The following is a 12649-nucleotide window of genomic DNA, read 5'->3' on the forward strand; positions in this document are numbered from 1 at the left end:
TATTTGGAGAATGGTAAGAATTTTTCCACTGCTGTTTGTGAGACCCTGTTGTGGTAATCTAAGCTCCCCATGTTACAGCAGTGCAACTCGTTGGACCTGCGGTTATGGAAGGTGCTATATAGATACCAATCATTTTCACCTTACAAGCACGGCTTGGTCAGAGAATATCATGGATTCCAAAAGCAGCTTGTCCTGTGAAGCAGTTTAACTTTAGAGTCTAAAGCCTAGAACTGAATTTCACTTATTTTTGTTAGTCTAAGACGATGTTGCTTGGTTGGCATCAGTCTGTCTCGAAGGACAATGGGTGACGATCATCATCACAAGCCTGGGTGGAAGGTATGGGAATCCTGAGATGCCCAGTCATCAAGATCCCCCTCTTGGCCTCACTGGTCCAAAGGAAAGTTTATGAAGCAATACGTTTGGCACCAGCTTGGCTGCAGGAGTTGCCGGAAGGATGTTCAACAATGTCCAGTCACCTTAGGGGCTCCGCTCCTAATTTGCTGTCTGGGTTTACTCCCGTAGCCTTTGTCTCAACTGAGGCTACCCACAAGGCTGTGGAGCTATTTACCCATAGTTGGGGATCTGGTTCATGAGCACCAGGGCGTATCCACAGAGTGGTTCAGGCAGTTGTCAAAGATGTATTTGAGAGAAAGCCAGGGAGATCATGAGGAAGAAAGCAAGGGAAATAAGATTAGAGGAAAGGTGGAGCAGGTTTGTGTGTTGAACTAATGCTTGTGTTGAATGGCCTGTTTCTCTCTTTCCAATGTAATGCAACCTCTGTGATTTAGTTAATTACAAAATGCATACAATTATGATAAATGAACTCTTAAGCTTAGTGGCTGAATTAGAAAAAAACTATCTGTGGATGTTCAGCTTAAATGTTTGTATGAAAATCATTCTACATAGATTTTGAAGTGTTTGCATCCATTTTTGTTTTAAAACCCGTCGATCAGGAAATTGGATTGGACACCTCCTGTGGCAATTCACCCTGATACAGTATTATTTTTTAGTGTGATTGCCATGGAGTCAGCTCACATTAACGTCGCTCAGCTGCTCTCTAGACAACAGTGTGTGACGGTTTAACAATTAAAACAAAAACATCAGCATCAGGTTTAATATCACTGGCATACATCATGAAATTTGTAGTTTGTGTGGTAGCAGTACAATGTAAAACATAACAATAGAAAAACATGAATTACTGTAAGTAATTATATATAATTGTATATAAATTATATATAATTATATATAAATTGTTAAATTAAATAAGTAGTGAAAAATAAAAATTAACAAGTAGTGAGGTAGTATTTATGGGTTCAACGTCCATTCAGAAATCCGATGGCAGAGGGGAAGAAGCTGTTCCTGAATCACTGAGTGTGTGCCTTCAGGCTTCTGTACCTCCTTCCTGATGGGAGCAGTGAGAAGAGAGTATGGTCTGGGTGAAAGGGGTCCTTAATGATGGATGCTGCCTTTTTGAGCCATTTCTCCTTGAAGGTGTCCTGGATACTACCAATGTGATTTTTTAAAAGTAAGATTGTCTTACTATAATGCCACCTTATTTGACATCATATTACCCACTTAGTGAGCATCAAATGGCTGTTGTGAAGCACCGAGTGTGGTAGTGTAGAGGGTAGCACTTGTCACTCTCACTTTCAGCTTGCCAGCAGTCTTTCAAAAAGGAGAGCTGTATGTGTAAGTCTCTCCAACAGCAAGCCTCATGAAGTGCCTCCTCGCTGGCGACACATGGAAACTGAACTCCTTTTGGACTCGGGCTGAACTACAGAGGACAGGGAGGAGGCCTGGCCCCTGCACACGTAGCATGCAGGCCCACCAGCGTGTGGACACATCCTGGTGCTTGTGAGTCAGGTCACTAGTTATGGGTAAATAGCCCCGCAGCCTTGTGGGCAGCCTCGGGAGAGATGGAGACTACGGGAGTAAATGCAGACAACAAATCCAGAATGGAGCCCCTGAGACGGCTGGACATCATTGAACGTCCTTCCGGCAGCTCCTGCAGCCAAGCTGGTGCCAAACATATTGCCCCATAAGCTTTCCTTTGGACTACACCAGTGAGGCTGAGAGGGGGATCTTGATGACCGGGCATCTCAGGATCTCCATACCTTCCGCCCAGGCTTCTGATGATGATCATCACCCATCGTCCTTCGAGACAGACTGATGCCAACCAAGCAACATTCTCTTAGACCAACAAAAATAAGTGAAATCCAATTCTTGGCTTTAGACTCTAAAGTTAAACTGCTTCATGGGACAAGCTACTTTCGGAATCCATGATATTCTCTGACCAAGCCGTGCTTGTAAGGTGATAATGATTGGTATCTATATAGCACCTTCCATAACCGCAGGTCCAACGAGTTGCACTGCTGTAACATGGGGAGCTTAGATTACCACAACAGGCTCTCACAAACAGCAGTGGAAAAATTGACTATCTGAGGTAAAGAGTTAGTGACGTTAGAAAGGGAATAGATTTTCCCTGTTTAGTCTGCATATGAACAGCATTAATTACTTTTCCAAGTGTTTAGCAATCCCCCAAGGAGTATGGTCTGAGAACTGAGTAGCACTCCTATGGGTATATCCATGTGCTCCTTCCCTTCTACCATTTGGTTCTTGAACCAACCTGCACAACCCTAATCATCAGCTCAGTACAGCAACACCCTCTCCACTTTGTACTGCAATAGACTTCTCAAGGTTCAAGTTGTACAGAAACGTAAAGGAGAACAAAATAATCAGGATCCGACACAGCACAAAAAAACAAAATGAGACAGAGAACATATGAATAAAAACCATGAATTACAATAAAAATTAAATAATAAAAATGAATTAAAGAAGTAGTGCAAAAAGAGTAGGGGAAAATACTGAGGTTCATGGGTTCATTGCTTATCCAGAAATCTGATGGTGGAGGGGAAGAAGCTGTTCTTGAAATGTTGAGTGTGTGCTTTTGGGCTTTTCTACCTCCTAGATAGTAGCAATGAGACAAGGAGAACAGGGATCCATAATAGTGGATGTTGCTTTTTTGAGGAATGGGTCCAAGAAGATGTCCTGGATGCTGGGGAGCCAAGTGCCCATCATGGAGCTGGCTGAGTTTACAACTTTCTGCAGCTTATTTTGATCCTGTGTAGCACCCCACCCCCATACCAGATGATGATGCAACCAGCTAGAATGTTCTCCTTGGTATATCTGTAGAAATTTCCAAGAGTCTTTGGTGACATACCAAATCTCCTCAAACTCCTAATGAAATATAACCACTGTCATGCCTTCTTTGTAATTGCATCAGTATATTGAACCTAGAGATCCTAAGAGATCTTGACTCCCAGTAACTTGAAACCACTTATCCTTTGCCCTTCTAATCCCTCAATGAGGACTGGTGCGTGTTCCCTCAACCTACCCTTCCTGAAGTCCACTATCAATTCCTTGGTTTACTGACACTGAGTGCAAGGTTGTTACTGCAGCACCATTCAACCAACGTTCCTGTACACATCCTGGGTGGAGCTGTTGATCAGCCTTACTGCTTGGGGAAAGTAACTGTTTTTTGAACCTGGTGGTCCTGGCATGGATGCTTTGATGGGAATAAGACAAACAGTCCATGAACAGGGCAGGTGACCTTTTACCGGCACCTTTCTGTAAATATCATGTTCTTTCTTGTACTGTGTAATTTATGTTTTCCTTTTGAATGTTGTGTCTTTGATGCTATATACTTGTAGTGTAACTGCAAGTAAGGTCCTTTCATTACACCTCTGCATATATGTACTTGTGCATATGACAATAAACTTGATTTTGACTTTGTTACAATTAGAAGTCAAAAGAAGTCAATCAGATTCTTGACATTTGCTCCAACAAGACGATGCTCATCTCTCGTGGAGCAAGTTGATGAAGTGAACTTCAGCTTTGTACTTTCTAAAGGTACTTACTCTGGTCACAGCGCTGGGCGGTAAAACCTGCCTCACAGATGCACTGTCCAGTGATGGCGTGGCAACTTCCATCACTGTTCCTGCAGTCACAAGTACTCAAACAGTCTGGACCCCATCGGCCGGCATCGCAGGCTTAAAATAAACAAAACAACAGTCATTGTCCTGGGCTATGTACTAACAAGACTCAGAATTTACTGGTTACACTTGCCAGCACACACATAATCAATATCTTGGCATTACCACTGACTCAAGCTTTAAGTTCGGCAAACATATCAACACTTGAAAACTGGACTGGCCAGTGGATGAAAGATCTATAGCCTTAAGACTCCTCAAAATGGTTCAACAATACTCAACAATCTACTGAGTGCTCATCAGTACCGCCCATCTCGATAGGGCATCTGCAGTTGTGCTCAAATGTGCAGATTGCCTCTGCCTCTGAACTCAGTGCCCATCTTTTTCACCTCCGCCAGGCCATGGCCATGAGAGATGGAACTTACAGAACACTGTCCAGGAGCTCCAACCTGTGAACATTCGAGCTAGGTAAGGAAAAGTGAAATGATGGGGAAAGTCTCACCTCTCAGCTTTCATCCTCATCACATACTCTGCCTTCCGTCTCCTCCTGATCATGAGCACACCGTCGGCACAGAGGTGAGTAGTCCCATATAAAGCCTTAGGGACAATAAATAAAATCTTACATTGTCCCAATACAGTCCCTTTCCTAGGGCACTTTACACTGCGTTGTAGCATCCAGCATGTTAGTAACGTCAGCAACACACACAAAATGCTGGAGAAACTCAGCAGGTCAGGTGGCATCTATGCGGGAAATAAATAGTCAACACTTTGGGCTGAGACCATCTGACTTGTTGAGTTCTTCCAGTGTTTTGTGTGCCTTGCTCAAGATAGCTAGTATCTGCAGAATCTCTTGTGCCATTAAAAATGTGAACTGGATTATTACAGCCTACAAGTTTTGGCCATCTTAGGTTCTCTGCCTTAATAATAACCAGAGTATATGGAACAAACCAAACTATGGAATAAATTTAGATTCATTTACCAGATGTACATCAAAACGTACAACCAACACACCCAAGGATGTGCTGGGGGCAGTCCACACATGTTGCCATCACACAAAACGTGCCCACCATGTTTAGCAGAACAACACAAGCAGCAAAAACAATAACAAAACAAAGCAACACAGCAGAACAAACCCCTTTGCCGTCCTCTCACCCACTCACACATACAGACAGGTCTCCAACCCCAGGACAGGCCACTCCAGGGCTTCCAGTCCTTGGGCACAGGTTCAATTGCACCACCACCTGTAAGGAGTTTGTACATTTTCCCCCCGGTTTTCTCCAGGTGCTCCGGTTTCCTCCCACAATCCGATTGGTCAGGTCACATGGGTGCGATCTGGCGGTGCAGGCTCACTGGGCCAGAGAGCCTGTTTCAATTTCGTATCTCTAAACTGAACGCGGGGCATTGCAAGTCTTTCCCAACAGGCTGTGCATGTTAGGATAACTGGAGCTTTCAGGACTGGGGGAGAGGGGTAATTTGCTTCAGGTTTCAGGGAACAGGTTGAAAACCTGGTTGAAAGTTGCAGAAAAGGTCATTTATGACATAACCAAGAAGGCTCAAGAAACTTAAAGCTCAGTCAGATATTTCCAACACAAGTACAGTATCCCGACTGTCTAATACAGATGCTGCTGTGCATTAAATAATGCTCCAGATGGTTCAGGCAACAGTCCACTTTCCATATCACCAATAAAAACTATTTGTATTGGAAAAGCACCTTCTGTATAACACAGGTGCGACCAAGCAAAGTTAGACCGATCCAAAGAAAGATAGCCAATTGTTTCGGCAGAATATTGTTTAAAAAAGATCCTAAAAGATAGAGGTGCTGAGAATTTCTGGAGCTAGCCAACTGTGAGTGGTTCTTACCTCTCCTGCAGTGGTGGCCTGTCCATCCTGGAGAGCACTTACAGCGTCCTGTGACAGGGTCACACTGCCCCTTGTTCTCACAGCCACATTGCATCTGACAGCCCGGGCCATATCGGCCTGCTGGGCAAACTGGGAAAGAAGACAGACTCACAATTGGTTCCAGTCAGGACTCTTGAAAATATCACAAGGAAAATATTACATTCAACACAGAGATTAACTTTGTCTCATTTTACACTTGATTCAATTGTTCTCTAATGACTGACTTTGTAATAATATCCCGGTTTTCCAAGATGTAGTTGGCTGGCATTGTGGGTCCCCTTAGGGAAGGAACATGGTGGTGTCAGGCAGGAGAAGAGAAAGAAGTCTAGACGGACCTAGCAGCTGAGTTCAACCAAAGAGTCGCAACATTTGTGTTGGAGGACTAGGGGCGGTGATAGGCAAGAAGGATTAGTTAGTTAAGAAGAGTTTGTGAAGATCATGAGGGGCTGGGAAGAGCTGGTCATTGAGTAAAACAAAACACTGGTATCTCTGGAGCTTGAGTAAAAATCCAGTGGTGGAAGATGAAGAGCAGGGAATCTGGCAGAGTACAGACAGTGAAAAGTTAACAGTGAGACTGCACAGTGAATCAGGCACGGTAGGTAGGTATCTTCATCACATTGTAACATTAGAGCGGTGGGAAAGATGGAATGAAAAGACTGTACAAGATCCCAGAATCTTGTCATGGGACAGACCCCGACCCAAGTTCTCAGCATCGTCTTGATGGACAGGTGTTACGCCTGCAGTGTGGAACCTGGCTGAAATGTAGTGCTGGGTTATATCAACTTTCTTGGGTGACCTGCAGTCATCAGAATAGTGAGTAATCAGTTCTGGAGAGTTGACATTGGAAGAGAGGCTCCTGGGGAATTCCTGGCAATTAATTCTGCATGATCTTGAGATCATGTTGAAATGGTTGATTTCAGCCAACTGTGCCACAGCACAGATCTTCCCAGTTCTTCAGAATCAACAAAGTTGCATAGAAGCAGGAATCTGGGTAGTGGAAATCTGAACGTTTCTCTCTTAGAAAGTTACTGAGAACAAAATCAAGAGAAATTTCATACCAGGAGTTAAATTCAGGCAGATGGCAAGGAAGTAAGAACACACACAAAATGCTGGTGGAACGCAGCAGACCAGGCTGCATCTATAGGAAGAAGCACAGTCGATGTTTTGGGCCAAGACCCTTCGTTAGGACTAACTGAAAGGAGAGATAGTAAGAGATTTGAAAGTGGGAGGGAGAGGGGGAGATCCGAAATGACAGGAGAAGACAGGAGGGGGAGGGATGAAACTGAGAGCTGGAAAGTTGATTGGCAAAAGGGATACAGAGCTGGAGAAGGTAGTCCTGACTTCCCAACATGGCACCCTAACTAAAATTGGTTAGTGAATGCCTAAAAAGTTAAGTAAGAAGATGTGGTTATTATCTGAGAGGCAGAACAGACTCAATAGACTAAATCCCCTCTTTCAGACAAGAAATATAAAGGGGGATGAATTATGAATAAGTCAGTGTGATGGAGAGCACTCGGTAAATGTATTCGTTACACATGAGCTTTTACACACTCACATTAACAACACCTTGCCATTTTGACCGGGGGAAACAGTGGCTGGAGTTGCTTAGCACTTTAGTGCATGGGTGTTTAACAGATGCATTGAAAAACAAACTTAAAAATATTAGCTAAAAAATTGTGAAAACTGCCAAATTAACAAAGAAAATCTACCAGAAAAGACAATAACAGCTCCGTAGTTTGTCCAGTGTGAACTCAATATGTCTCCCCTATTGAGAGGGATAAGTCCTGTTTATTAGGCCCCAGGGCATACCATCTTTAATTACCAATAAAGTTAACGTAAGACTACACATGAATTAGAATATGATGCACCCCACAAAATGTAAGGTGCAGCCCACAATCATATTACAAAATAGATAGAAGCATCTACCTTAAATACAGTATTCAAACAGCAGATAAGCATTTACACATCCCCATTACTAAAGAAATTGAATATTCCACCATGTATGAAGGGAATGCACCACAAACCCACCCAGAGCGCACCAACTCAGTTTAAACCCCATTATGAGAATATACCAGGGAAGTCATTGAAGTACACACACTCAGCACAGTGACTGTGGAATGACAAGGCAATGTTTGTGTGCGTGTGCGTTAGGAATGTGCTTACCAAGAACTCTCCAAAACAGGAACATTTTTGAGACACAATAAGCTGCAGATGCTGGAATCTGGAGCACGAAACAATCTGACGGAGGAACTCGGGGTCGAGCAGCATTGTGGGGGAGAGGAATTCAAGTCGAAACACAGAGTGGAGAGGGAAAGTCTCTTCCGCAGAACGTCTCCACTCACAGCACACACCCCCACCCAGCTCTCTCTCTCTCTCTCTCTCTCCACTCTCAGTCCTGATGAAGGGTTTTGACTAAAAATATCAACAACTCTTTTACCCCCCCCCCCATCCCCCATTCTCCAGATCTTGCTTGACTCAGCTGAGCTCCTGGAACCAATTGTTTGTTGCTTCAGGAACAAGCCGAGTACCTACTGTTTTGACAGAGTTTCCCGATGAATCCTGGTGGGCAGGTACACTGGCCAGTCTCCTTATCACAGGTCGCATTGTTCTGACAGTCAGGGCAGCTCTCTTGGCAGCCCAGGCCCCAGTAGCCTGGTGGGCAATCTGTGGAGAGAAAGCAAAATGGTTGCAGCAGGACGGTGGAAACATCTGACCCGAGTTGATGGTCCTTAAACTGAGACGGGGCCTAACTAGAAACGTGTAGCTACATAATTTTTCAATAGGTATTCCCAACTCCCCAATGCATAGAAAAGAAAAGGCCAAATAACTATTAAAAAGCAGCTTCAATTCTGCCTGTTCCGGGAGGTTTGCAACCAGTCTTTCTCTCCTTCTGTCAGAGGTCACTGAATCACGCTGTGGGCCATTGTTCGACGTAGGACCAGATATCCTCTGGTACGCTGCCACAGTGAGTCTGAATGAAGAACGTTTGCTGACTATTCAAATGCACAGGACTTCACTTCAAAGGGGTCAGCATAGATAATGAATTTGGATCTTGGGACAAGTTATTTGCAAATAATCATGTAAAACCTGCAGAGAAAATTTAGGCCTTGCTGTTATTAATTTTAGTAGGCAGTAATACCATAAAAGTGAGCAATCAACATATTAAAGTAATCATCTCCACTTAGTGGCTATCTCTTTCAGTTGTTTGCAGGTGTGTCTGGAACTCATCACTTCAGCATGGACAGGAACATGTGTAGGGAATATTTAGACAGCCCTGGGAAAATGGGACTGGCTTAGATGAGCAAATTGGTCAGCAAGTACAGTATGAGTTGGGCCAAAAGGCCTGCATTGACCTATGACTCCATGGCACTAAGGTGACCAAAGAGAACATGTTAAAGGCGGCATTCATCATAAAGGACCCCTACCACCTGGGTCATGCCTTGTTCTCATTGCTACCAGCAGGAAGGAGGTACAGAAGCCTGAAGGCACACACTCCCACCTGTACTGCTGCCGCAAAGTCAACAAATTTCAAACCTGATTCTGATTTAGCTTCTGAAAAATACCATTCAAAGATCCATTCACTGCTAAAATCAACTCAGGTATGAAATGACTAAGTGTGGGATAAGAACAGAATGACTTGCCCGATCGTAGAGCTTTTCTGATTGGCTCCTGGTTACAACACATGGCCAGAGCCAATTATCCTCAAAAAAGTGGTGCAAGTGTGTCATTGCCTGAAAGAGTTAGCTTGAGTGACATTACAAAATTTTGCTTTGCATTCGAAGCTATCCTGCTTTGCGTATTACTACAGAAAGCATAATTTCTGTTATCGTCATATTTCAAAATCCATTTGTTCTTTTGATTCATCCGAGACAACATCAGTGAGGAATGATGATTCTAAACCAACCCCTGCCCTCTCACCGTTTTTGCAGCCAAGGCCAGTTCTGCCGGCGGGGCAGATGCATTCTCCAGTCATCCGGTGACACGGGGCTCCCCCACAGTCACATGTCTGCAAACAGTTGGCTCCAAACTTGTCGTTGGCACATTCTGCAATCGAGATGGCAGAGGCAATCAGCTGGCTGGCATACTATCGTTTAATTTCTCCCTGTTGATCGCTGTCCCTGCCTCATTCAACCAAGCTTCATTACACAGTGAAAGTCTGGAGCTTTACAATTCTATTACATTAGAGCCTGTCATCTGGTAAGTCTGCTGTCAAACACATCATGGTGACTGGGGATCCAGACAGACCTAGTAAAAAATTGTGAGTAAGAATCAAGTCAAATGCTCCTTGTACCATCATAATTCTCCCACTTTAGACTCCGTTCTGATTGTAAGAGGCAGGCACACAGGAGAAGTGGCCGAGTATGAAATCAAGTCAAGTCAAGGCAAGGCAAGTTTATTGTTATTTAACTATATACTTGTATACCATCAAACGAGACAACATTTCTCCCGGCCTTTTTCAGGTGTACTACATTTCACAGCAGTACACCTAAGATACATATAACACAAAATATCTTATGAAAGTAAGAATAAAATCTACAAATTAATTTTGCAGAAATAAAGTTCATAATTTTAAAATTGTAAGGTACAGAACAAATTAACCAGTAACTCTTTGAATGCGATGCGGCAGGGAGTTCAGAAGCCGCAAGGGCTGAGGGAAGTAACTGTCTCCCATCCTGACCGTTCTTGTCTCCTGCCTGATGGTAAAATGTCAAAGAGGACGCTGGATGGACGGCTGGGATCCTTGATAATTCAAAGGACCCTGCACATGCAGCACTCCTGATAACTGTCCCAATAAATGGTAGGGAGACCTCTGGTATCCTCTCGGCCATTGTCACAGAACTTTGTAAGGACTTCCCTAAGAGGCACTTCTGAGGTAATACGATTTCAATGCTCATTGTTGTACAGCCTGAGAAGAGTACTCTTTGTAATCTTCAGGCAGGAAGGATTGAAAAGGCAGGGTGTTGGGACCAGAGGCGAGCGTTAGGCAGATCCTGCGCACTGCTCCGTGACGTTTACTCTGCCCTTCGCTGCACTAGCACCAGGCTTCGTGTCTGAGGACTCACTTTCAACTTCAATGCTATTTGCTTACTTTTATTGTTTGTACAATTTCTGGTTTTTTTCCTCTCCCCCTGCATACTGTGTGTTTGTCAGTTTTTTTTTAATTGGTTCTTTTGGGTTTCTTGTTTTGTGGCTGCCTGAAAGGAGACAAATCTCAGGCTGTATAATGTATGTATACTTTGATAATAAATGTATTTAGAACTTTGAACTCAAGAGTGACCAGATGAAAGGAGTGATGGAGGGGTGTGTGTGTGTGTGGCGACTAGATTTCAATTGTTTCTATTGGGAAGTCCAGTACTAGAAAGGGAATGAAGTTTGTCCAGTTGTCACATACTCATCACAAAATCCCGGGTGCAAGTACGTATACCTCCTTCTACTCTTTCCTAATTTAGCTTTAAAAATCAAGAAAGTTAACTTGACAAATATCCATTTACTAAGACACCATACATTACATGCCCAATGGGAAAAGGGACTTGCACACGAGCTGACCCCAGAACAATGTTTTCTGATTTGATTTAACTTAATGCAAAATGACTCACTTCACTGGATACTTCAATGCCTCATTGTACCTGTGACAAATAAAGTTGACCTTAAGTAGCAAATACCACAGCTCCTAACATACAATGTAACTTGAGTAGGGAAAATTTGTGACAAAGTGCATTTGAGTGTAGATTACAGTTGCCAATGTTTTATTTCATAAATTGGGAACAGGTTCTGGGTGGAGTTTGCTTTGCACAGACTCAGGATTGTAATGCTAGGGTTCTGGTGGTTCCTTTTCAATGGGAGGAATGCTCCAAGGATAAGTTGTAACCTATTTCAGAGGACTGGCCCCAAAGGATGCCCAGTCCCATATCAGCCATCTTGGAGCTCACAGTTATTGTTTTTGTTTGATGTCTGTGGGCTCTGACTGGTACGGTCAATGTCAGACTCACAGACTGCAATACGTGAGGCACAAAGTAGTGATTGACTGTGTCAATGGGTAACACAGGGGTTGGTACACTCTTCCCAACAGTTTCATTGGACTATTGCACACTTCTGATGAAGAGATTTGATGTTCTCAGCACCTCACTGGCCATCCCCTTGTTTGAGAAGTTATGGACCAGGAACTCCTGCAAATCACTGAATTTGCTACTTTCTTTTCCGGGGATGGTCCTGAGGTATTTTCATTATCTGCCTAGCAGTTCCTGATTGTGACAAAGCTCCGTGAAATAGAAAATCTCTGTTTCAAGATTCCTAATGTTGGACACGAATCTATAGATTCTATGTTGAATATTAGAATATGGTCTGCCCATTGGAACCAGACGCAGTATAAATCTAGAATCCAGTATCTAAGCTTTAGGGGATCCTGATAATGGTTCAATTCACCTGTGGAGGCAAAGTAAACTAACAGTTTTCCGTTCATCCTATGGATTAATTCCACACCAAAGGGATTATTGAAAATAGCACACCAAGGCAAATGCATGGAGTTAGATTACAGGTCAGCCTCGTTCAACAAGCTCACTGAGCTGAACAAAGGAATAATTTGTAAGTATTATGGATGAGAACATCATGTTAAAGCAACAAGTACTAGCTTACTGCATGCTCAAGCTTTTGCTCTGCATACAAAATATGTACAGTTGAATTCCCCCTCACACTGATCAAACGACTCGTCTAAGTCCTAATAGTAGAGATTTCACATGAACTGGACCTCAGTCCAGTTTTTG

The 12649-nt window shown here is 43.4% G+C and overlaps 1 protein-coding gene across 1 annotated transcript in view; it reads right to left on the minus strand.

Moving 5' to 3' along the window:
* Positions 1-12649, minus strand: part of LOC140718425 (uncharacterized) — a 353391-nt gene that overhangs the window by 48572 nt on the left and 292170 nt on the right. Inside the window, exons 16-19 of the mRNA XM_073032152.1 lie at positions 9807-9932; positions 8421-8552; positions 5850-5978; positions 3918-4049 (exon numbers count right to left, since the gene is read on the minus strand). Coding sequence (XP_072888253.1) covers positions 3918-4049; positions 5850-5978; positions 8421-8552; positions 9807-9932 — 519 coding nt within the window. The remainder of the gene's footprint in view (positions 1-3917; positions 4050-5849; positions 5979-8420; positions 8553-9806; positions 9933-12649) is intronic.

The sequence above is a fragment of the Hemitrygon akajei genome, chromosome 29 (genome assembly GCF_048418815.1).
Source record: "Hemitrygon akajei chromosome 29, sHemAka1.3, whole genome shotgun sequence".
NCBI classification, from domain to species: domain Eukaryota; kingdom Metazoa; phylum Chordata; class Chondrichthyes; order Myliobatiformes; family Dasyatidae; genus Hemitrygon; species Hemitrygon akajei.